The following is a 26120-nucleotide window of genomic DNA, read 5'->3' as shown; positions in this document are numbered from 1 at the left end:
AGGAAACATGAAATAGTCTGGAGTTCAAAGGTCTAATAAAGATAGGCAGAACTGGGTGATGGCTTTCATAAATGAATGAATATATATCTCTCTTTTTTATTGATAGTTGTATCTGTTATTATATATACTATTGGTTATCAGAACAATGATCGTGTTCCTTTCTAATTCTTTATATAACTTACTAAGTAACCAACCCACCAATCTACCAATTATTTTGGTAATTCGAAACATAATCCTTGACACATTTGGAACATGAGTTGTCTGACTATTATTCCAATAGACTACTAGCTATACAAAATTACAGTTAGAATTAACTAGCAGTTACTACTGCTCTTTAATTTTTTATCCTTGATTATATGACTTTTTTCCCATCTTGAACATGTTCTTTAAAAACCTGAGCTTGTCAAGAACCTTTCTGTGTAGCTACATGTTAGAGTCGTAAGTGGGGTATCTACCACTGCTTCCTCCTTTTAAAGTATCTGTGGTTTATTATGTTATATTATTACATTTTCTGACCTTCCTATCCTTTTGATAGGTTTTGGCCATTGGATTATGTCTATATTTTTATCTGAACAGTTTGAATTCTCTATTCCTAAAGGCTAGGGCCCCGTACCCTCTTTCACAACTTAAGAGTACAAAGATGACTTGGTCTGTTTTCTTTTTCTTTTCTTTTTTTCTTTTTTTTTGAGACAGGATCTCACTCTGTCACCCAGGCTGGAGTGCAGTGATGTGATCATAGCTCACTGCAACCTTAAACTTCTAGGCTCAAGCGATCCTCCTCCCTCAGCCTCCTGAGTAGTAGCTCGGACTACAGGTGCATGTCACCAAGCCTGGCTAATTAAAAAAAAAAAATTTTGTGGAGATGGGGTCTCACTATGTTGGTCAGCTGATGGTTTGTTTTCTTATAAGGTTCTTGTCACTTTCACTTCACCAACACAGATTCTCCTTTAGGCATCAGCATTCAGTCCAAAATAGATGTTCTTTTAACTGTTGTAGCTGATAATGCAAATGCCCTTTCCCCAAAATTCTGAAAAAGCATAATGTTCTAAATGTGCAGTTTATTCTCAAATACAAGGCTGTGCTTGGTCATGCACCTGCTTGTTAGTTTCATTAATGAATGATTGTTAGAATCCTCTGGGAACCTCTCAAGAAATGGGATGATTCATTTCTTAAGGTTATCTTGGGTTCGAGGAGCTCGTGAATAGAGTTAAGTTGGCAATGTACAAATAGGTGGACTCCAGCATTATCACAGGGTGGGCAGATAGCTACCATGGGTCTGGATAATGGGCTGACTCTGTTAAAAAGTGGTGCTAAGTCTTTACACTGGTACAACTCATTTGAATGAGTTAACATATCCAAAAATCTGCTTTGAAATTCGTTTAAGCCAAAAGCATATAGGCCAGATGAGAATTTCTCCTCTTTTAAAATATCTGTAGAAGAGATCTCTTAGTCTCCCATTGACATTTGTTATATTGCCTTATAACCTTAGCATTTGGTTTAACCCCTCGCCTTCTTGTAGAAGTATCAATTTTAGTAATCTCAATTTGAGAGGAAGCGTTTGGATTGAGTGATGTCATGAAAAAGGACTTATGACAAGTGTTAGCATCCTGAGGGAGTAAAACTAAAATCTCAAAAACACAGGAAAGGTGAAAGAAAATGCTATGTTTGTAATTAGGATTTACAAAAGGCCTAATAGCTCCGTGATTCTAAAGAAAGCTCTGATTGAGTGTCGAGCACCTCAGCAGCTCACTGGGTAACGAAGCAAGTATCAGGCAGATATTTTTCCTCTCCCTCACCCCCTTCTTCAGTACAAAAGATAATTTAAAATTAGTACAGTTACTTAAGTGCTGCTTAGTTTTTCAAGGGTTTGCTTCCTTGTTCCGATATAGTCTGTCGTGGAGACTTTTCCTGGAATATACTGTTCCTCCGACTTTTTACTTTTTAATTTTTAAGGCTACATAAAAGTTGGAAGAGCTATATAAATACCATGTAACCTTTCCCTGGGGTCACAAATTGTTAATATCTGCCAATTTACTTCTATCATCTATCTATATATCCTGTTTATCCCAATTTATTTTATTTTATTTTATTTTATTTATTTATTTATTTTTTGAGACAGAGTTTCACTCTCTTGCCCAGGCCAGAATGCAATGCCATCATCATAGCTCACTGCAACTTCAAACTCTTGGGCTCAAGTGATCCTCCTGCCTCAGCCTCCCAAGTAGCTGGGACTATAGGCCTGTGCCACTGCGCCCGGCTAATTTTTCTATTTTTTTTTTTTTTTTTTCAGTAGAGACAAGGTCTCGCTCTTGCTCAGGCTTGTCTCGAACTCCTGAGCTTAAGCGATCCTCCCATCTTGGCGTCCCAGAGTGCTGGGATTAAGGTGTGAGCCACCATACCTGGCCTTACTTTACTTCAGTCTATTTATCTATTCTATTATGTAGCCTATTCATTCTTTTTTAGCTGAATCATTTGAAAGAAAGTTGCAGACATCATGCTCTTTCGCAGTTAACTACTTAAATATGTATCTCCAGTAAATAAGGGCATTTTCCCACATAATCACAATGTCATTATCACACCTAAGAAAATTAGCATAAGCTCAATATTATTTATAGACTGTATTTATATTTTCTCAGTTGTCCCATATTTTTTATGGCTCCCATATTATTTACGGCTATTCCTCCCCACCTGCCCCTGTCCAATCCAGGATTTAGTCCATCCTGAACTGAATCCTGGATTGGATTCACACATTGCAAATTTGCTTATGTTTGCATTTTTTTGTTACACCTCTTTAGTCTCTTTTGGTCTATAACAAGCCCTCTGCCTTTTTTGTTTATTTGGTTTTCATGGCCTTGATATTTTTGAAGAATCCAGAGCAGCTGTCCTGTAGAATGTCCCACATTTTGGATGTATCCAGTTGTGTACATGATGTGTACAGTTGTACACAGATGATGTGTTAGTCTCAATGCTTTATTCAATGGGAACATAATGTCAGGTTGTCCCACCGTTGGTGATGCTAAGTTTGGTTAAGGTTGTGATACCCAGATTGTCCACTGTAAAATTACATTTCCCTCTTTGTAGTGAATGATTTTTCTATGGGTTGATATCTTTAGACCATGTGAACATCCTGGCTCCCACCACTTTCACCCAGTGGTTTTAGCATGTCATGATGACCCTTGTCTGATTTGGTTATTGCAGTGGGGTTTAGAGAATGGTAAGTTTTCTCATTCTGTTACTGTTTTCAACCTTCGTTAGGTGATATTCTAATATGAGGAAAAAAATTCCCTCCTTTGCTCCTCTCTTTTTTAGTATCTTTAGAGACCCATGCCCTACTCAATGGACAGTCTGTTACCATCATTTTTCTTTTATATTTAAATTTTCCTAGATTTGGCCAGTTGGAGCCCCGTTAAGCTGGTTCCTATGTTCTTGTGAGATGACTGTGTTAGTCTCTGAGCTCTTCCTTGCTTTCTGGTACAGCCTTAAACTGCCTGTGTTAGCCCAGGATTAGCGATTACTCCAAGGAGCCCTGGTTCCTATTAATGGTGACTATTGTCTGGAAACCAAGCCCTTGCTTTAGAGATATTAGCAGCAAGGATTGTTTTACTTGCATTTTGGCAGATACAGTACCAATGAAGGGGAGACCTGGAAGACGTTCATCTTCTCTGAGAAGCCGTTGTTTGTGTATGGCCTCCTCACAGAACCCGGGGAGAAGAGCACCGTCTTCACCATCTTTGGCTCGAACAAAGAGAACGTCCACAGCTGGCTGATCCTCCAGGTCAATGCCACGGATGCCTTGGGTAAGCTGTTGCCTCCGTGGCGTTTTTCACGTAGATATTTATTGACCACCTGTTGTGTGCAAAGCCCCAGATGAGAGAAGCGCTTGTGATTCACTGGGGTATATGGGCACATACAACTTAGCAAAAATCACAGGGAGGTAATTGAGAATTTGCTCAGTTCTTAGTAGGACTGTGTGTTATTCTTTGTATCTTAGTTTCCTTGTGCAGTTCCTGGCACATAGTAGGTTTAATAATATGTCTGTTGAGTATATGGATGGATGGATGGATGGATGGATGGATGGATGAATGAATGAATGAATGAAAGACCTTTTTCCAAATCATCAGTCCAATTGGACATAGTGAGGATGACTTACTGTCTGTATGTCAGTGTGCCAAGGGATGCAGGGTCCTCTCAAAGCCATCGAGGGTCTAGTTATGATCTGCTAGTCTAGACACGAGATGCGTAAGTAAGCAAAGAGAAGGGAAACTTCAGCATCCTCTCCCTACCTCCCCATGTTACCCTGCCCTTGCCTTCTTCTCATCCTTGACTAACATTATTCCAGCTGCCCAGAATGCCCCCTGTTCCTTGTGAACCCACTCATTCAATCTTCATTATTTGAAATCCTTTTCATATTTCAGGGTCCAATACACTTGCTGCCAATACCCCAACCAGAAGATATCTCCCCTCTTCTCTATACCCACCGAGCACATAAGCATACTCATCATGCCTTGAATTATAAATTTGTGTCTGTTCCTCTGTGTGTGCCATCTTCCTTCAACTAGGTTATAATGTCCTTACAAACAGCAACTTGTCCCGTGCAGTATTCTACCTGCTGGACAGACTGATAGCCTTGTAGTCAGCTGGGGTTTAATAAGTTTGCTGACATGCCTGGTATTGAATTGACAGTTGTGTGTCATCTTCGGGTCATGTTTAATCTGACTGAAGACACAAAGTACCAATATAGACATAGGCATACTTTGGAATTCCTGTAGAAAGCACTCTACTTACATTTTGAATGGATGTGGGTCAATGGAGTGACAGTGTCAGTGTCCTGCTATTTCTCAGCCTCTTTGCAGGAAGACTCCGTATCTCCTAATTGGGCAAGTGAACTCTCTTTTGCTCTCCGGCCACACTACCAGATGTGCCCATACTGCCGGAGGGAGGAGGCAGGGAACAATGACCCTGAGTGACAGGACCCATCAAGGCTTCAGCCTTTCCCTAATTCCCTAGGAGAGAAACACTTCTGAGTAGCTGTTTCTAAAGGGAACTGCTGACTCTCCTGAAACATTTCAGAAGTTTGGGTAGTGCCACAGGGTGGCTTGCTTCTTCCCTACTGTCTCAGCTGAATGCCTGCATTTCAGGTGGTACCATTTTCAGTTGCATGGGTGCTGCCCAGCTTCAAAGCAAGCCCATTAGAGGCTTGGGATGGCTCCTGAGGTCCGTGTGCTTGTGGGGCAGCAATAGGATGGACAGGAAGTGGAGGACTCGGCCAAGGGGCGGGTATGACAGGAAACCCCATGCAGGCCTGCCTCTAATGCTTCCTGCTGTGTTTCTTTTCCTCAGGGGTTCCCTGCACAGAGAATGACTACAAGCTGTGGTCCCCGTCTGATGAGCGGGGCAATGAGTGTTTGCTAGGACACAAGACTGTTTTCAAACGGAGGACGCCCCATGCAACGTGCTTTAATGGAGAAGATTTTGACAGGCCGGTTGTCGTGTCCAACTGCTCCTGCACGCGGGAGGACTATGAATGGTTAGTTCTTCTGCAGTGGTTAGGGAGTTGAGTTGTGTTTTATTCACTCAGCAGGGCAGCAGTGTGGGGGAAACAGGTCAGGCCACGATCCCTTTCCCTGAGGAAGGGAAGGGGATAAAGGAAAAAAATTTTTATTAAGTGTCTTTTGTGTGCCAGGAACTATGCAAGGCAACTTTTACGTAAGTTGTCCTTTTTAGTTTTGCAGCCATGTGACATGGTAGACGTGTTATGACCTGGGAAAGCTACAGTTATTTATTCAGGAATAGATAGCTCTGGGATTTGTTTCTGTGAGGGTAACCCAAAAAGGAAAGACATGGAAGGTTCCATTATAGGCAAATCCTTTTCCTTAGGCCCCCTATTCTAGAGGGGATTTATTTCTTTATTTGAAATCAGGGTGTGTGTGTATTTGTTTTGGGGGGAACCTTCAAGTGCTAGAAGTATATATATATATTTGCCTCATTTGCTATTCCTTGAGCAAAATATCCAAGGCACTGCTGAGAATATTAAAAGTAGGGGCAGTGACCTATGTATAGATAATTGGGACAGGAGGTGGAGGGCAGCAGGTGCCTTGGAGGAGGAACTGGTGTTTTTCTTGTGATTCTTGCAAGGAAGGAGAGGGCTGTGATTTGCTGCCGGGGAATCATGACATTTTGGGGAGCAGCACTATTGAGATGGACTCTGAGGGAGCGTCTGGAGATGTGGACAGAAGCATTCTAAGACCACGTGTCAGCAGTGGGCAGGTGCAGGGGCAGCAGATGTTGGTGGTTTAGTTTGGATCCCTCCTTGGGTGTATGAAGCAATGGCAGTGATTGGAGATGAAGCTGAAAAGACAGAATACGGGAGGGGTAGAGACCCTGTAGGGGATGGACCTTGCCATATACGCAGGGGTCTTTGGAGGCTTTAGGGAGGATTGATGATCTGAACAGAGCTTAGCTATGGGAAGATGATTCTGGCAGCAGAGTACATAGGCACGCGGAGCTCCTAGACAGTCCCTACAGTCTATAAGTGAACATGAACATGAAATAGCTGTAGGTTAGTCAGGGGCTTCAAAGGAGCCATGGGTATTGCACATAAACACAGAACTCACTTCAGTGGTTGCCAAGGCACAAAGGAACTAAATTTTGCTTTGAGCAACCATACTTGTCTTGACTAAAGCCAGAAAACTCTGATGTGTTCTAGGTCAGAGGTTGGAACAGGGGCATACAGTGAACACTTTAGACTTTGTAGACCATATGGTTTCTGTGGTCTCTGTTGCAGCTGCTCAGCTCGGCCCATGGCAGCACCCATAGATGAATGAAAGCAGCTATAGATGAATGGGCGTGGCTATGAGCCAATAAAAACTTATCTACAAAACAGCCAAAGGCAACCAGATGTGACCACTTCTGCTCTACGACCAGTGCTTCTGAAACTTTAATGTGCATGTGAAGCACCTGGGGTCTGGTTAAAAGGCAGTCCCTGCCTCCGTCAGGAATTCTGGGGCCTGCAGTTCCACCGTCCACCGTCAAGCTCCCTGGTGACATGGGTGCTGCTTATTTGCATGTTCGCCCTTCCAGCAGCAAGGCTGAGACCGTACAGGGCAGTCCTTCCCTTTGAAAGGTAACGGCACAGACACTTTGATGGCAAAAGCACAGAGTTGTTTGATGTTCCCAGTGACGTCAGCTCAGTGCTCTTTGCCCCTTCTCTCTTCTTAGCGCCCTGCCTTGTGATCTAATCTGAGAGCTTTGTTAGCCTCGGGCCACTCTCCCTGGACTGGATTGAGACTGCAGAGGCCCTAACCCCTGAAAAGACTACAGGGCCCTCTCTCGCCCCTCTTTCTATCTCCAGTAGGTACTTCAAAATAAAAATAAGACTAGAAAACACATAAGAAAATCCAGTGAATTTCTGGGATTTTTTTTCCTTCATGACCACTTTTAGGCTTTTTTTTAAAAAAAAATAACAAACATTCAAATCTTCCAGATCTTCCTTCTTCCTTTGTACCTCTCCCCCTCTCCCAGCCTCCTCAGCAAATAAAAAACAGATGGAGCTTGGTGTGCCTTCCTGGGTAAGCTGGCCTTGCTCCTACTGGTCTACCATGCCTACCCTGTCTGGCTTGCGGGAACCTGCTGGATGCTTATCCCTGCTGTGTGCCGAGTCTTTTTATTATAGACCAGTAGAGCCACCTGCTCTGCCCTTGCACAGCTGGGTTGCAGGCCAAATGAGATGGCGAGGGTGATGGCCCTGTGAGAATGGTAGAGGGCGTATTGGTTTCAGGCCTTCCGCGGTGGTTCCTGTGCTTGCTATAGCTGCTAAAAAGGAGCCAGCCTGCCTGCGTGGCGCTTGGAGACATTTGATGGGATTGGACCATGGCAGCGAGAAGGGAAACGGTCCCAAGACGGACAACAGGAGATGAGACGAGAGCTTGTAGTATCTGTCCGTTAGCTCAAGTGCTGATTGACAACTGTATTTGAAAATCAGTATATTTCTGATAGTCATTTCGTACCACACTGGGAAGCCCAGTCGTTGGCTCATATGTCCCCTGATTTCAGGAGTGGTTTCATTTCCATCTTTATACTTCACCACATTGCCAAATTGCGTGGCTTTCAAATTCTTGACTGCCAACCCTAGTAAGCAATACATTTTCTATTATGAACCTGTACCTACACATATATGTATTGTGGATACATACACACATATAATTAAAACAAAAGTTTTATGGAGCAGCATTTACTTTTAAATGTGTGATGCAGTTTGCAATCTTCTGTTCTTTTCAGAGGGAAGGAAGCTGGCGTTGGACTTGCCAAGTGCTTTCACAGTGCACTAGGTCATGACCTACAGTCAAGAAAGTTGCCCAGGAAGGGTACTTTGCTATTAGAGGCGAATAAGTAATTAGCTAAAGCTTCACCTCATCCCTACAAAGATTTAAAGTAGCCATTCAGTAAAAATGAACTGATTTAATGAATGAGACCTGTTTGATATAAACGGTTTGCCAGACTGCTGCCTTTTGAATAATCCTCTACAAATTGCTCAATGTGGATTATGACTGCCCTGTATCTGTTAATACTTTTCATATGGGAAATGTTTAATAAGTATTTGGTTGAACTGAATAGACTAAAGGAAGCTTTTCTGGTAGAACAAACGAACATGAAAAATCCTTTTGAGTTACAGAATTTTGCAGCTTGGGCAGGGCCTTGGAAAGTGCATAGCGCAGCTGCCTCATTTTAGAGTTGTCACGTGTGGCCTAGAGAAGGTGTGCAGCTGAAGGCAGAGCCAAGATTCCACCGAGGTCTCCTGCTTCCTACTCCAGGGTGCTGCCCATAGAGCTGGGAGGTGTGGCAGGTGTGACCCCCAGATCACACGAGGTCTTGTGAACTAAACTATTATCTGTCACAGTGCAGGAAGAGGCACCCAAGATGATTTAGGTAGCATGTGGACATGGTCTTAGTCAAAATAATTTTTAAAAAGGTTTCTTAATTTCTCTTCTATTAATAATTCTTCTGATTACGTCAAGGAGAAAGTCTCACTGGATGCACTGGATGCTAGTAATTCTGTAACATTTGTGAATTCCTTTTTACAAAGAGAAGGCAGGCCCAGAGTCTTTGAGTACGAACTGGATCTAGCTAAAATTTAATATTATTTTGATTTGGCATGATGATGTGTATTGTTTTTGTCTATGACATATGACAGTGGTTTTCTGATTGTAGTTCAGATATAAAGCTTCTTTTGAAGATATATTTTATAGTAAAGAAAAAAGAGTATTCTTTAAAGGGACGTGTTAAATAACTTATACTAAAAGTGACAGATGGTATGGTAACAGCCAGAAGGGTTGGTACTGAAATACCTGAAACGTGTAAAACAATGGCCTTGACGCACCCGAATTGCCTTTTTAGCGACTTCGGTTTCAAGATGAGTGAAGATTTGTCTTTAGAGGTTTGTGTTCCGGATCCGGAATTTGCTGGGAAGTCATACTCCCCTCCCGCGCCTTGTCCTGTGGGTTCTACCTACAGGAGAACCAGAGGGTACGTATCACAGAAGTTGCCACGTCGGGTTCACAGGGGATCTGCATATGGAGAAAGAGAACATAGAGGACCACCTGGCTTCCTTTTATACTGCAAATTCTAGGATTCCAAGTTAGCAGGTTGCAAGTCGTTTGGGCAACATTTAAAATTATGATGTCTGCAAACTGTTCTATCTCCAGTGAGAAAAAAATTACAGTCTGTGTCTCTGCAACTCTGGGAGTATCTTAAGTCATCGACAGCAGCAGAGAAATATCTTCAGAGTTTATTAAAGAGATATTTAAAAATCTTGCCCAGGACAGTGCCCTAAATTGTTTGGGCCTGCCTGGTCTGATTATGAGCAGACCTGGCTCAGAACAACTAAATGTCCTCCTCCTAGTTCTTTCGGGAAGAGGGTGTTGGAATCTGTTGTCCGTGGGCAGGAAACACGCCCCCACCTGGGATGCCTTCGTGACTGTTCTTTGATGTTTCTGACCTCTTGCTCTTGGGGTGGGGGTGACAGCTACCGGAAGATTTCTGGGGACACTTGTAGCGGAGGAGATGTTGAGGCACGACTGGAAGGAGAACTGGTGCCCTGTCCCCTGGCAGGTAAGAGAGGTGGTTTCTTCCCTTTGACTCCTGAGGCATCACTGAAGCGTTATGATCCCACCCATGGCCAGGCTGGTGGCTCTTCTGACTTAGTGGAGAAAAGCAATGGCATTTACAGGCATCACAGCTTCTTTTTTCCCATAAGCTTGGTATCCAAACTACATACATATAGCCTTACCCCTTTATAGAAATGGAAAATATTTTGTATCAGCTCAATTTTTTGAGGGAAATCCCTTTGTTCATTGAAGAATACCAGCATCCGTTGGGGGTGGAGGGGGTACCCATAAGCTTTTGTGTGTTCCCTAATCTGTTTGTCAAAGTTGAATATAGAGACTTCCTAGGAAGTAGTTAAGCGGTCTATCTTAATTTTATAATAATAGTAGTAATTATAACTAATACTATACTATACTATGTTATTGACGAGGGCTATATATTATAACTAATGCTATAATAATAGTAATTATAATAATAATTATCACTAATATTTTAATGGAATTTTATAGATTTCAGTGTACTTTTCCATGTGTTGCCAATTTAATCCTTTCAACAATTCAGTGAAACAGATATTAACAAGTATTTTTTTTTTTTTTAACATGAGGGAGCATGTTCAGAGGAGAGGGTTTAATAACTTAAGGTCATACATCTAATAAGTGATAAAGTTAAAATTCAGACTCCAAGCCCCATTCTCTTCATTGGACATTGCCCAAATGGTAAATATAATAAGTGTCATTCTCATTATTTTAGATTGTCATTATGGATGCTAATTAAGAAAAACATCTTTGGAGTGATTATACATTCTATAGAGGTATAGCATGTTCTAAAACACGTTTTAAGTTGATTTAGGGGTGACATAACATGTTGGGGTATTTGTAATATAGACATGAACTTACGATACTTTAGAAAGTAGGTGACCTCTTGGCCTCTTTTTTTCTTCACTCTGTTTCTAGTTCTTATTCATTTAGAGCTTCTTTATTGCCTCTGAGCCCCTCCTCCTGCTCACACCTCTTGGTGGAGGCAAAAGACTGGAGCTGACTTCATCAGTGGCGGTGGTGTTGTCTAATGGGGTGGCCGTAAGCGCCAGATGAATCCTGAAAGAAAAGTCGTCTCCACGGGCAGGGCAGGGCGGCCCTCTCGTTCTCTCACTGCCGCCAGCTTGCCGGGGTGTTTTTCATGCTAAGCTCATTAGTCCCTTAATTTAATCTTCCATCATTACCAGCGTAATTAACATACCTCACTGTGGAGACTTAAAAAGAACCACCACTTCAGCAGATTCCTACAAATGAGCAGATAATATTCAGATATTTCCCTCACAAGAGCTGTTATTGATGAGGGCTTGAGTTAGCAGGGTTTGAGTGATTGCTCTTAAGGGGCTGGAGTACCTACTTTTGTAATAAATATTTCTGGAGATAATTCAGCAAGGGACAAAACAGTTTGTTTAAAGCCATCTAAACTGGCAGGAAAGCTATTTTCTCTTCTAATAGGAGAGGACAGAACAGGGAATGAAGTGGAAAAATCTCATTTCATTGTAGGCTACCTCCTAAATGTAAAAGAAAAAAAAAAAAGTCACGGAATAGGAGGCGGGGGTGTACCTGGAGAGAAAAAGATGGTTTCATAGGACTAATGGGAACCATAACGTCTTTGCAAAGATGAGGTAATCTGGGCATCTGGAAGGATTTTTAAAATGCAGTAATTTTTCTTCCTTTATGATTACTGTAACAACACACAGTTTTAGGCCGTGCTCATGTACGGCTGGGATCAGCCAAGAATTGTTCCCTTTCTAGGTTAAGTGTTGCGCACTGCTCTGTGCCTAATCCTAAAGCAAGCATTTCTGGTCCTAGGTTCTACTGTAAGGGCATTAGTTTCTTAGAAGGAAGAAACCCAAAGTAGCAGAGTGAGGTTTATAGCTGCTGGAGAGAGATGCGGGGCACAGGGCACGCGGCTGTGACTGTGGCTGTCATGTGCCCCGCGTCCCGACTGCCCCTCCCTGGGAATTACAGTGGGAAGGTTTTCTGGACGACCAAAAGGAGAGGTTAGTTATCCTGTGGTTTGAAGTGAAATATGAGGCCGAAGGAAAAGAAGGCAAACTTACCTTATTAAAAATTTTAGGTGGATTTATTTGTGATGTATTATCTATACCTGTGGTCCCCACCCCCAGGCTGTGGATTGGTACTGGGCTATGATCTGTTAGGGACCGGATTGCAGAGCTCTACTGACCGCCCCCCCCCCACCACCTCCTGGCCCTCCAGCAACCCTCCCTCCCTTCCCCCATCTGTGGAAAAATTGCCTTCCATGAAATTGGTCCTTGGTATCAAAAGGGTTGGGGACTGCTGATCTGTAGTGAAGCCTTTATAAAGAAGGTGACTGGTGCATGTTAACTGACTGAGTGAATGGAACGGGGTTGGGTGGGGGCCCGAGTGATCCAGGTATACAGTAGCAAAGGGTTTCAGATTTGTATCTTGGTCCCATATGCAACCTGCCGTCAAAATGGATGCTTTAGACACGGATGCTGATATACTGCTCGTCTCCACTCCTGGCTCTTCCTGTGACTGGTTGTCTGACATTAGGCAAGTCTCTTAAGCACTCTGGGCCTGTATTTCTAAATCTTAAAAAATGGCAACATTGCCATCTGTATCCTAAGAAGCAGCACAGCGTAGTGGTTAAAGCATAGACTCTGGACGTAGAGTGCCTGGCTTCAGCTTGGCTCTGCCGCTTGCTATTTATGTGACTCTGGTCTCAGTTTTCTCTTTATAAAATCGGGTTAATAATAGTCCTGCCATCATACGGTTGTTATGAGGATTAAACGGTGCCTGGTACATAGTAAGTACATTGTGTGAGTATTTGTTAAGTGGAAACAGTCTTTATGATAATTATATTGTGAAACATTTTGTAAATAGTCAAGAACAAATGTATTATTACTGTTTTGAAAATCTAATAGGTTGATATAATTGCCATATGGCACTGTGAACAAAACAGGAGTTGAGTGAGCAAATGGATTAGAAAGCTTAGATACAAGGCCTCAGTGATGCGTGGTCTCTAGTCAGCGAGATTATGGTGCTGCATGATACAGTCATATGACACGGGAGAAAGTGGTGATTGGTCTAATCACGTTGGCAAGTGTGACTTTGAAGACGTTTAAGCTGAGCTCTGAAGTACGGGTGTTGAAGCATGCACATGGGGAGATTTAGATTAAAAAATAAATGTAACAAGTAAAACACTTGCAGACAAAGAAACAGATCCACTGGCATTTCAGTAACTTGGCCAGGGCAGAAATGTGAGTGCATCACACACCTTCTGAGTCTTGACTCCTACACTCTTTCACTTGATCCACGCTACTTGCCAGTGGGTTTGATGTCTGTGTGTTGGGAAAAAAATAGGTCAGACATGCCGGGACCTCTGTAGCATCCCCTGGGTCCAACCTCCCGTTGTTCTGTGTGTCTGGCAGAGGAGAACGAGTTCATCCTGTACAGCACGCGGAGGTCTGTCCACCGCTATGACCTGGCCTCGGGGGCCACTGAGCAGTTGCCTGTTTCCGGGCTGCGGGCAGCAGTGGCCCTGGACTTTGACTATGAACGCAATTGCCTGTATTGGGCTGACCTGGCCCTGGACATCATCCAGGTGAGTCAGCTCTGGGTCCCCTCCTGGGGGCTGTGCCTTGTGATTGCCCAGTCCCAATAAGCTTCATGCAGAAGGGGTATGGAAATGGGTAGTTAGAGGTTTGTAAGTGGTAACTCTCAGGGCCGACATAAAACTTCACAGTTTCCTACATTAGTCTTTTTCTTTCCCTGCTTTCCTCTGTCCATATAAGAAGGATATAGGAAGCCCCAAATCCACAGACCTGCTTGTAAGTGAGGTCTCACTTTTCATGCCCAGAATGTGTTGGGACTAATAATGTAGGATTATTAGTCACCCCCTGTTGTGCCAACTGCCTCTTTAAGCATCTTTCTTCCCAAATTATGTTATAGTAACACTTGACTTATCCATTGTTCGTGTGATTATCCACTTCGGCTGTTCTGAACCCAGATAAGAACCAGGAAGCAAGCATTAAAGATCCCTGGACAGGGCAGATAGCCGTATGCTCAAATCCATGCATTTTAGAGGAGAGCTATTTGATCTTTATTCATTGTGTACTTAATCCTTTTAGAAGAGCAATTCCAGCAAGTTTTATCTAGACTTCCAACCCAATAGAAATTTTACAGTGTCTAGGTATTTGAGGAGGCTGGGATAGGGGATGGCAGTGACCGTTGAGTGTAGCTGTCCCAACAGGAGCACTTGATGGCCAAGAGCCTCACAGGGGAAGAAAGTGTGTAAAAGCAGACAGAAGAACTTAAAAATCATAGCCATCTGGTTTCATTTATCTTAAAAGCAAACAGACTCATACATCTCAATAATCTCCAACCTCGTTATTGTGATACATCATAGTTTAGTAATCAATGTTCATCATGATAATGCAGCGTAATATATACAGTTAAATTCTGTTTAATTATTCTGCTTAAAAAAGGGAACCATAATATATTTTAAAAATGCCTTTATTAAAACCTGACTTCATGGATCTGGAAAGTTAACTAACATGAAACATCTCATCCTTTGCCTGTCCTGCCAGTTGAGTAAAGGTTTACCCCCCATGGGGACTGACTGGGCAGGAGGTCATTTGAACATTTCAGAGCATTCATTATTTATTTTTCTCTCTTCAGCGCCTCTGTTTGAATGGGAGCACAGGGCAAGAGCTGATCATCAGTTCTGGCCTGCAGACAGTAGAAGCTTTGGCTTTGGAACCCCTCAGCCAGTTACTTTACTGGGTGGACGCTGGTTTTAAAAGGATTGAGGTATGTGTATTCCTGTGCTGTTCTTAATCACGTGAGCAGGTGAGACACCTGGGCTTTGAGCCAGGTTTGACACAGAGATGGGAGCTAGCGTGTCAAATTGCTGTGGAAATTTCCTGAGGATTTCCAGAGAATGGACCCGCAGAGCCCCTGGAGAAGGGAGAACAAGGGGAAAGTCTCAGCGTGACTGTTCACTGCCACGAAGGGGCCACATGAAAACAGGATGCCAGAATCCATCAGAGATTTTTTTTTTAAGACACTTGAAAGTTTATATTTTGGCTAGAAGAGGCATAGTGTAATAACAGTAATGATAATAATACTATGGCATTATCATTAATGCTATAACAGTAATGGTGTAGTATTATTGTAGTTGGGTTAGAGTAATAATGACAGGATCATCATCATTATTATTGTTATTAATCTCCGCTTGACATCTATGCCACTTAGTTACCTAGTAACCTCTCCTGCTCCATATACCTGTGGCAACGTGAGGGTAATGAGTGGCCTCTGAACTGCCAAAATCGTCGTCTCGAGGAACGTCGGTACACTGAACTGCCGAGAGTGCAGCCTCAGCACCCCTTTATCCTGACTGCACGTGGAGCTGTAGCGTGCAGGGTAAGGAGGCAGGACAGTAGAAACAGGGACACACAAGGGGACGAGGAGTTGCAAGACAAAAGGCACAGACTTGAGAGACAGACCTGAGTTCAGGATTCACTCCGCTAGCTCAGTGACAGGGGCAAGGTCCTTGTGCTCTCAGCGTCTTCGTGTGCAAGGTGGAGATTCATCTATTCACTTGTATGAGACATGCCAGGTGTGGTTTTAGGTCCTGAGGATACGGCGCTGAGCGAGACATACAAGTTCCTGTTCCGACAGAGCTCACATTTCAGTGGAGGAAGCAAAATAATAAAGAAATCAGTTCTGTTGGTGATAAGTGCTGCGAAGAATGTAAAACAGGACAGTCCGGTCGTGCCGTGGGGCGTGGAGCAATGTTAGCAGGGCACCAGAGAGGTGTCTTGAGGATGTGCCATCTGAGCTGAGCCCCGACTGCGGGGAGGATGATTTAGTGCCCCCCTCATGTGGATGCTAACAGAAGTGAACATGACGAGCAGTGCCCGGCACCTCCTGCGCATCGCCTTGGTGGTCTCGTTACTGCTCTTTCTCTCTGTCCTCTGATTGTGTGTGGCAGCACTTTGCTAAAGGGGAGGGGAACGCAGGTGGGGCATAGAGTCTGCCCTTCCACAGGCTTGTGGGGCGACCACTGCACAACTCAAATGCTGTTTATGCAGAATGGTGTGAGTGAGTCAATGACCAGAGCTGCTGATGCTTATTGATCGAGGTGGGTCGGAAGAGTTAGGAAAGGAGGTGAGCCTGGAAGTGAGTTTGGAAGGAAAGTTCCTACTCCATGAGAGCAAGCAGTGGAGTGGGCAGGCCCAGGAAGGGGTATGGCAAGAGCAGACAGGAGCGAGTGTGCATCGGGCTTGGAGGACCATGAGGTGACCAGCCCAGCAGAAACGGAGGAGAGAATGTGAGGCCCATCTGGGGACTGTTCATTGCACGGCAATGACATTGGGGTTTGTGGGCAGCGTGGAGCCATCGGTGGCTTTGGAATATGGACTAACATGGGTGTGTTAAATAAGTAAACGCTTAGGTCCTTATCTGAGTACTTTTCTTCTTGAGTGCTTCTTCTGTACAGATAGATCATCATGACCCAGGAACTGGGGGCACATGTGGTTCTAGCTCCTCTGTCAGACCGTGACATTTTCACATGAGCCAGAGGGAGAAACAACTCGTTCTGACTGACATTCAGGGCAGGTTTCCCAGATAAGTCTGGTGAGGGAATCAGAAAGGTGTAGAGGGGGTGCTTGCAGGCAGAAGCTGAGTAGGAGCCGTTCACAAGGTGGGTCTTCTAAGGATGCATCCCTGCCTTCCCTCTCTGTTTTTGTCAGGTAGCTAATCCAGATGGTGACTTCCGACTCACGATCGTCAATTCCTCTGTGCTCGATCGGCCCAGGGCTCTGGTCCTTGTGCCCCACGAAGGGTAAGTGTCGCCCCAAGTGGAAATGAGCGTTATGTCAAATGCTGCGACAGTAGATTCTCATGGAAACACAAACGGCTGGACAAAAAACTCTGTTTCTCATGACCGTGGTTGAAATAATCTATTAACTGAGATTTTTGAAACTGTAGCTTAGTCATCACAGTCAGGTAACTCCATTCGCTTTACATTAGCAAGCGTCAGAATTTCTTTAGGCATCCAGATGTCTTGCATCTGTGGGGTGTTTCTCTAGAAAAGGTGATGTTAAAAGAGAATCTTTGTAGACATAGGCAGGCCTGCTTGGATGTTGTGAGGACTCTTTGAGTTTCATGCATGATACAAACATGTAATTCATTCCATGTTTCTCCTGCCTCCTCAGTGTGTGTAGGTTTTCCTATAATCAGCATGCACTTGGCAAATGCAAAGGTGCTTTTTATTAAATCATTAACTGAAGGAAACATGACTAAGAGGGAAATTCTGGATTAGCCTTTGTGGCCTTTCTTTTCTCACAGCATTTATGATTGAGAATTAACACTATTTTTTAAAAGAAAATTCTAAAACTAATATCTGTACTTGATTGAAAATATTTAGAGATAACAGAAGTTTATGAAATGAAAAGTATGTTTCCTTTGTTCTCATTCTTAACCCTTCACCCTGACACTTCCTCGGTGTAATCATTGCTAATAATTTGTTGCGTATCATTCACCACTGCGTTTACCCACATACTGGTATTATCCTTAAAACACACACACAGCAAACAGAAACATAGTATATTTACTATTCTGTACCTTTAAAAAATACTTAATATGTATTGATGATAGTTTTATGTGATCACATACAGATTTTTAGGTTTCATAGTATTTTGTTATATGCACCATGCACCATAACATAGCACTTTCTCTACAGATTAACGTTAAGGTTGATGTACATATATGTAGTTCTTTGTGCATTATCTTTGCTTCTTTGCATAATTTGATTCTGTCCATAGATAAATTCCAGTAGAGGGATTTCTGGGTCAAGGAATTAAGTGGTTTCAAATATTACAATTATAGATTATTATTAAATATAATAATGCTGAAATACTGGCTTGATTGTTCTAGAGGGATTTCTTACCTTTTTGGTACTCCAAAAAGTATTTGAGCTCCTTTTCCTCTAGTTTTTATGGGACATGCATTCTGTCTCCTTTTTGACCAGGGTGATGTTCTGGACGGACTGGGGCGACCTGAAGCCTGGGATTTATCGGAGCAACATGGATGGTTCTGCTATCCGTCGTCTTGTGTCTGAGGATGTGAAGTGGCCCAACGGCATCTCCGTGGACGGCCAGTGGATCTACTGGACAGATGCCTACCTGGACTGCATTGAGCGGATGAGTTTCAGCGGCCAGCAGCGCTCGGTCGTCCTGGACAACCTCCCACACCCCTATGCCATTGCTGTCTTTAAGGTGAGCCCGTCTGAGGCCACCATCGGGTGTTTTGCTAGAGTTGGTGAAGAGCACCTGAGGGCAAGAACCTGCCATCTCTGGGCTTTTGCAGAGATGCTGTCTTACGTCTAAAAGAATATGGCTCATTTCCCAAGTTGAGATAATTTATTTCAGTCCATTTGGAGGAATGCCAGGGGCACCAGGGTTCACATATCAAAGGGTTAAAAGTGAAGGTTACTTCCCACGAACATTCTTGGTCTGCCCTTCAGTGTCAAGAGCCTCATTTTGGGGTTTCGTGTCTTCATCTCTCGTGGAGTTTGCTCATTTCATCCCCCCATGACTTCAGGTGAGCTCTGCAGTACCTGTGGTGCCTTGCAGTCCTCTTTTGACTCTAGAGAACAGAATGGCTCTTCTCAACATTGGGAAGCAGATTTCAAACTGAGGGGACTGGGCTTGTGGTCAAACCTGAATGCTTATCAGGTGGTTGCTTTTGGACATTTCGTTCTGTGTGGGTATCTGGTAAGGTTTAGATAAAATCACTGACTTGCATTTAAGCCGACTCTTGATCAGGTCAGTCATTTAGCCAATAAATGGTAGTTGTCTCCTGCACACGTGGGAGCTCTTGTCCTTACAGAGAGACCAGAATAAAGAACTAAAGAGCTGGACTAATGGGCAAAGGTTTTCTTTTTAGAATGAAGTCTACTGGAATGACTGGTCACAGCTGAGCATATTCCGAGCTTCCAAATACAGCGGGGCCCCGATAGAGATTCTGGCCAGCCAGGTCACGGGGTTGATGGACATGAAGATTTTCTACAAGGGGAAGAACACCGGTAAGGCAAAGTCTCCTCCTTTGTCTCTGCGGAGTTGATCTCAAGCAAGGGGCTGTGTGTGGGCAATCCCCGCTCGGAGCAGGATCTGGCAGCCTGCGTCTTTGTTGTCACGACAACATGCACATTATTTAATTTCTTCCTAATGACATCTTAATTTCTTTTCTAACGATACACAAACAGCTGGAAGACAGCATGTTTTTGCCTGCCTAGAGTGTTGGTGCTTGGTGGGTAATTACACCCTCCTCCTGCCCTTGGCCCCTTACTGATTGGTGGTGTGGCTTCTGTTGCAGCTGGGAGAGTCCCAGCATGTGCTTAATCCCCGTTTGGCACACTTACAGGGAGTGGCACCGTGCCGGGTGTTCGCGGGGCTCCCTTCTTGCTCTGCAGTTGTGCAGATGACCTATTGCTGGGAGAGCAAACCTACCTCTGTTGCAGTGGTGTGTGCAGTGATGTGTTGCTGTATTCAATTTTCCCCACCACGAAACTCTAAACCCCATGAAGGAGGACAGTATGGCTTTTGTTTTTCTTCAACAATCCACCGGTGTTTAGCACTTAGTAGGTGCTCAATTCATATTTGTTGAAAGAAGGAATGAAAAGGGAGGGGGGAAGAGTTGCAATGGGTGTAGACAGTAGTTGTCTTAGAGATCTGTTGGGTGAGGCTTCAAGAAGTGCCATAAGGCTTTGATCTGCAGGGCCTGGAGTCTGAGACTCTCTGGTAGACAGGCTTCATCCTTCCTTGACTACACCTTCCTCATCTCCCCACCATACTGTTCATTCTAGAGGGGAAAGATCAGTGTATTCCCAAGAAGAATAGTCCCTTTAAGAATTTCCCTCTTTATCTCAGCAGGATTAAATAGCATCCCAGGTCTGCTGACTCTCCTTTATTGACAAACTCTGCTAGGTTTCCTGTTTTGAGCTAGAATGTTGATATTGTTTTGTGGCTTTTGGCTGACCCTGTGCTAAGAGAAAATTGACAGGGGAAATAATACAGTTATAGATATCATCGTTATCCCTTTGGGACCACGAAGATCACATGAGAACACCCTTAGAAAACTATGAAGTGTCCTACAAATGCAAGTCTGTATTGTTATGTCTTCACAACTGACCTGTGAGACAGGGAGGGCTGGTATTATGGGCCGTGATTTGTAGATTAGGGAACTCAATCTTAGATATTAATTAGCTTTCCCAAAGTGCCCTCACTAGTTTAGGAGCTTGGCTTTTGTTGCAGCCCTGGCACTGTATGGAGAACTCAGATTCTTTCTTAGAGGAGGTGCCTGTTTTAACACAGTGACTGCCACACTAGAAAAAAAAATTTTTCCGTGGGGCTATGGTGTTTTATTACGAAAATAGAATAAAAACTTTCAAAACAAAAGGATCCTTTCTTAATTTAATGAAAAATTTAATGAAAAATGAAATTTATTGACTCCTCTTCATTTAATCCATGTTTTTAGAATAAATTTTTCAGTATTAATTGTAACAATAAGAACATCAACAAGTAAGATTGTCATGAACCAACTGCGGGGTTTTGCCCAGGTTTTGCTTTATGAGGCCCTGGGCTCAAAACTAGCGTGAGTTAAATACAACTCACGTGGCAGTTAATGTGTTAAAATGGGAAGAGAGGAAGGGATCTTGCTTCTTAGCCCCAGGGACTAAAATCTGGGGGCCTCTGTTGAGGGAGGACACTCACTCCATCTGATCTGCCTTGCTGGCTGGCAGAGTGGATTTTCAGCCTTTCTCAAAGTTGCCACCCAGGGCACAAGAGCAGGTCTTCATTTTCACAAGTGCTTGTAAGCACGCGTTCGTGCACACAGCAGCGTCTCGAACACCGTGTTCAGATGAAGCTGGTGGTCCCTGGGTCCCCACTCGCTGGTCTTGGGCCACTTCATTCCAACAGCTGGAGCACAGTGGACCTGCAGTCATGCCCATGACCAGGGGGTGACCAGGGAGCAGTGGGGTGGGAGTTTGTGGTGTGAGCATGTGCCATACGTGGTGTCCTGGTGCTGGACAGACAAGCCTATGAGTGTCACCTTGGGTGTGGTGTCCCCTTCATGCCTCAAAGAGTCACCTTCATTTAAACTAACCAGAGTAATTCTGGGGGTCATAGTGGGGTCTGGGTAGAGGAAAGGCTGGTTTAAAATGGAAATGTGTACCGGTGGGTAGAACACAGACTCAGATCTGTGCAGAGACATCTGTGACTGTCCCTTTGGCCCAGGGCCAGTACTACCTCATTTTGCTCCTTTCTCCATTTGCCTTTGGGATTCTCTTACTCTCCTTTGGTTGTGAGCAAGAGACCTCCTGCCTCCAAGAACAGGGCCAGAGAAGCATGTTTGTCATCTCTCAGGCCAGCCTGGGTTCAATCAAAGCTTTTGCTCTGGTGTCTGGTTGTCAGTACTGCCTTGTGTACACTACATGTCTCATGACCTTGAACTTGTTTGCTCTAACCTGTCTGCATTTTTGGACACTGAGAGGGAACTGCGAATCCACAGTGCATACTGGCAACCCCTGATGGCAGTCAGGCTTTATTAGTTTTGTTGACTGCTCCTAACACATTCAGGACTCTCCACAGCAGTCCCCCTTATCTGTAGTTTCTCTTTCCATGCTTCCAGTTCCCTCCAGTCAACCACTGTTCGCAAATAATATTAATAAACAGAAAAGTACAGAAATAAACAATTACTAAGTTTTGAATTAGTGCGCCATTCTGAGTAGCATGGTGAAATTTTGGGCCACCCCACTCTGTCCCACCGAGGACACGAATCATCCCTTTGTCCAGCAGATCCACGCTGTCTGCTCTACCCACGTTGTAGCCATCTCGCTTACCAGATGGACTGTCACAAAATCACGGTGCTTGTGTTCAAGTCACCCTTATTTTTCTTCATAATAGCCCCAAAGCTCAAGAGTAGTGATGCTGGCAGTTCAGATATGCCAGAGAGAAGCCAGAAAGTGCTTCCTTTAAGTGAAAAGATAAAGGTTCTTGACTTAATAAGGAAAGAAAAAAAATCCTATGCTGAGGTTGTGAAAATCTGCTGTAAGAAGAGATTTTCTATTTGTGAAATTATGAAGAAGGAAAGAGAAATTCATGTGTATTATCTATAGGGTCTGAGACTAGCTGTGATTTTGGGCATCAGCTGTGTGCGGGTCTTGGAATGTATCCCCTGCAGATAAGGGGGGACCACTGTATTAGCCAAGTGTAAAATCAAAATAATGACAATAACAACATTTATTGAGGGGTTGCTGTGTCATAAGCACCACAGTAATGCGCTTTGTGGGCTTGGGTACTCTCACTTAGTCTTCGCAAAGACTTCCATGTATACTATTAATATTTCTACTTCATAACGAGAACATGAAAGTCAGATTGAGTAACTTGTCTGTGTCACACTTTTAATGAGTGGTAATAATTTGAACCATGGCCCAGTTGACTTCAAAGCTTGAACTTGAATGAAACTAATAGGCTCTGCTCTCTCTGTCTTCTGTTGTTGGACTAGCAGTGCCCTGGTAATATGACAGCAATTTAGAAGCACTGTACTAGATTTGGATTGTTGCTGGTTTGTAATAAAAATTTTTTTCACTTGGAACATTTATCAGTTTCTGATATTTGGTTATAAATGGGTACATTTTTTGTTTTTATATCTGGCTGATTTTTAAGTAACATTTTTGGGATTTATTCTTTGTAAAGAGTATTTTGTCTTTAAAGAGGTTAGGTTACTTCGTAAGATTATCAAAATGTATTCAATTGCTCCTGCAACGACTTTAGTCTTTCGGAGCTTTGGAATTCTCCTTCAGAGCCTGCAGTAAGTACATGCTTTTAAATATATATAATGAGGGCAGATATTTATTATTTGGAGTATATTTGATTTTGGTAATTTTCAAGTGTATAGACACTTCAGTGAGATAATTACATTTTTGGCTCCTAAACTGGTTCTGGAAGAATTTCACAAAGAGGAAATCTAAACATTTGTTCTGAATACACCCAGTGAAGCCATCATGGGCCTGAATGTTTAGTGTTATAAGGGAACGACTTTGTAGATGATAGCTGTCACTTGTCCACTCTTCACCTTGGGATGATGGTGTTCACATTGCATGCCTCCCGCACCCAAGATGATTGGCGTCCTGGATAAAGGGTCTGTGGTTATGATGGGAATTCTGCTGAATTCTCCTTCCATCCTCTTCCCTGTTCTCTCTGATGTCGCGCTCCCATTTTCTGTTCTGTGGCTTCCAGCCCGGGTACTCCTGCTCTGCCTACCTCTTGTAATGAATTGTTTGGCTTGGTTCGGGATTTGCCCCTGGGTAGTGCATCTCAGACATCTTTGCCAAATCAGCCTCCTGAAATATGACACCCCATTTTGAGTTCTGTACTCTTAGCTCTTGCCTGTTTGGGTAGGAACATTTGCTCTACATGTGAAAATGTTAGCCACGTTACTTTACAGACACAGTCCCTGTGAAAATATGATCCTGTAATTGAGTATTTTTAACCAACATCACATTTTGTTATCATTCAATATCTTGGAACATTGAGTGATATGTTGTCCTTTGAATACAAAGTACATGTTCCACATCGTTTTTTTGAGTTGTTTTTCATTAGTGGTGGCTGTGTGTCAATTCTGCCTTCCTTCTTGCAGCCAATGGCTTGTATATTTGAGCTAAAGGAGCAGTCTGTGCCCACGGACTGATCAGGGTTAACTGATATCTGGGACTTCTGCTCTAGTCAACTGGTTAATCCACTATGGTAATTAAGCCATTATAGTTTGATGGAGTTGTTTGCTGAACCTTTTTGAATGTTTCTCTTCCTAAGTGTGTGTGTATTTTATCTATTTGGTAATGCCTCTTACTCTCTCTTCCTTGGCATCACAATAACATTATTGAGATAGCATTGTGATTTTCATTTTATATTTGCAATGCCAGTTAATAATAACTGATGAGGTGCCCACACACCCAAAGCTACTGAGTGTATCATCACCCATAGCAATAATGGTTGTCCTCAGTGAACCCTGTTTTCCGGCCTGCAGACTAGTATAGGCGTGACTGAGCTGAAAGCTTGGCTGGATGGAAATATTTTTTGCATATTATTCTGCTGGGGGGAGGTTGTCTCTGTCCATGAGATGGCACAACTGAAGAATTAGCAGTTGAGTTTTATCAAAGCTTTTATGTTTATTTTTCCCATTTTTGTGATTAATAGTCACAAGCAAAAGAAAACACAGACATTTCGCAATTTCTGTGGCTTTTCTGTGACTGCATAATTGTGTCTTGTTTCCAGTTGTTACAAAATGATTTATGCACCCTCTTACCTCAATCCCGGGAAAGGTGCAGGGGATGGGAAAACACCTTTACCATCTTTGCTCATCCACAAAGCCTCTCTCAAGAGTGCAGCAATGGGTTTTATGGACTGTATCTGGCACTCTCTTTGGCATGCTGAGCCAGAGAAAGGACTGGCAGTAGTGGCTTGATCAGCATGAACTAGTCCTCGTGTGGATCCATTGCCTGACAGTGGCTAGTGGGTACCATGGTTGGCTCCTCATTTAGCCCCTCAGCTGTGCCCTGGCACAACGGAGTTGGATTTTTGTCCCGGGCCCCACCATTACTCAGGTATTCTAATTTGGGGTCTTGAGGAACAGAAACCCACTCAAGCTAGATCAAGTCAAAAGCGTTATTGAAAAATAAAGAGAGACAGTAAGGAACCCAAAGATGGAAGTCTAGGTCAACTGTAGGGGGCCTGGAGTAGCAATGGCAAGGCCATCCTTTCTCTCTCACTGGGTGCCTGGTGTTGTCCTCTCTTCCCTCCGTAAATCTCCTTTAGTCTCCTGACTTTCTGCAAATTGACCTTGTCTGCACACCCAGAGTTTGTTTCTGCACAGCTTTGACTTGCACCAGGTTTTGGTTTGCCATTCACCACCTTTGCCACCCACCCTCTGTGGCCCTTTTCCCAGCTCCAGCTCCTATCTTCTCTTTCAGTAACCCAATTCCAGAATGCCCAGGGGGAACATCCGATGCCTGCTTTGGCTCTGGGTCTGATCTAGCTGGGGTCAAACCGTGGCCGTGTGAGTCAGGCCCTTGCTCAGGGTGCTGGGCGAGCAAAGCTTGTCAGCACGGCAGGTGCCCCAAAGCTTGCCACTTGACCCTTGACCCTTCTGAGCTTCTCATTGTCATGTCCACAAGATGAGGAGGTTGCAGTAGATCTCATGCTTCTACTCAGCGCCTCCCTTGTGCTGTGTGTTAACCCATCCCCTGCTGCTGTTGTCTTCTCTCCAGGAAGCAATGCCTGTGTGGCCAGGCCGTGCAGCCTGCTGTGCCTGCCCAAGGCCAACAACAGTAAAAGCTGCAGGTGTCCAGAGGGTGTGAACAGCAGTGTACTCGCTTCTGGGGACCTGATGTGTGACTGCCCTCGGGGCTATCAGCTGAAGAACAACACCTGTGTCAAAGAAGGTGCGTCCCTTTTTCTTTTCTGCCCATCATCCTCCCTCCCTCCCTCCTTCCTTCCATCCCTCCTCCCTCCCAGTGCTCTGTTTCCCAACCTTTTCTGGGTTATCAGAAAAGTCCAAGGTAAAAGTCAGATCCACCAGATACGTACAAGAATCCTGGTTCGGGTTCTGGGCCTTAGTCAGAACAGGCCTAGGCTGTTCATTTGAAAGGAACAGCTGTGCTTTTGGTTTCATGTCAGATGACATAGGCTTTCTTCGGAGCCCACCTTCCTTTTCTTTTGCTGCTTCCTCTCCTCCTCGTCCCTCACTTGTTGGGTTCTCCACATTCTCCTGCTTCCTGTGAGTTGGACCAAACTGACTGGGAATAATAGCTAGTGTGACTCCTTCGCAGTTGACTTTCTTGCACCTAGCAGTCATCCTTCCTCTCGCCCCAGCCCAGACTGAAATGTCCTGAATGTCCAGACCAATGTCTGCAAAGGGATTTGAGTCTTGATGTCC

General features: G+C 43.8%; 1 protein-coding gene across 2 annotated transcripts in view; it reads left to right on the top strand.

The window, feature by feature from the left end:
• Positions 1-26120, top strand: part of SORL1 (sortilin related receptor 1) — a 165671-nt gene that overhangs the window by 80733 nt on the left and 58818 nt on the right. For both annotated transcript variants that reach the window (XM_045555782.1, XM_045555783.1), the window contains exons 13-22: positions 3619-3797; positions 5341-5527; positions 9394-9522; positions 10022-10107; positions 13550-13722; positions 14799-14930; positions 16874-16965; positions 18154-18400; positions 19071-19209; positions 25453-25626. In XM_045555782.1, the coding sequence (XP_045411738.1) occupies positions 3619-3797; positions 5341-5527; positions 9394-9522; positions 10022-10107; positions 13550-13722; positions 14799-14930; positions 16874-16965; positions 18154-18400; positions 19071-19209; positions 25453-25626 (1538 nt within the window). The remainder of the gene's footprint in view (positions 1-3618; positions 3798-5340; positions 5528-9393; positions 9523-10021; positions 10108-13549; positions 13723-14798; positions 14931-16873; positions 16966-18153; positions 18401-19070; positions 19210-25452; positions 25627-26120) is intronic.

This window comes from Lemur catta, chromosome 7 (assembly GCF_020740605.2).
Source record: "Lemur catta isolate mLemCat1 chromosome 7, mLemCat1.pri, whole genome shotgun sequence".
Classification (NCBI taxonomy): Eukaryota; Metazoa; Chordata; class Mammalia; order Primates; family Lemuridae; genus Lemur; species Lemur catta.
This window is presented reverse-complemented; position numbering and strand designations above follow the sequence as displayed.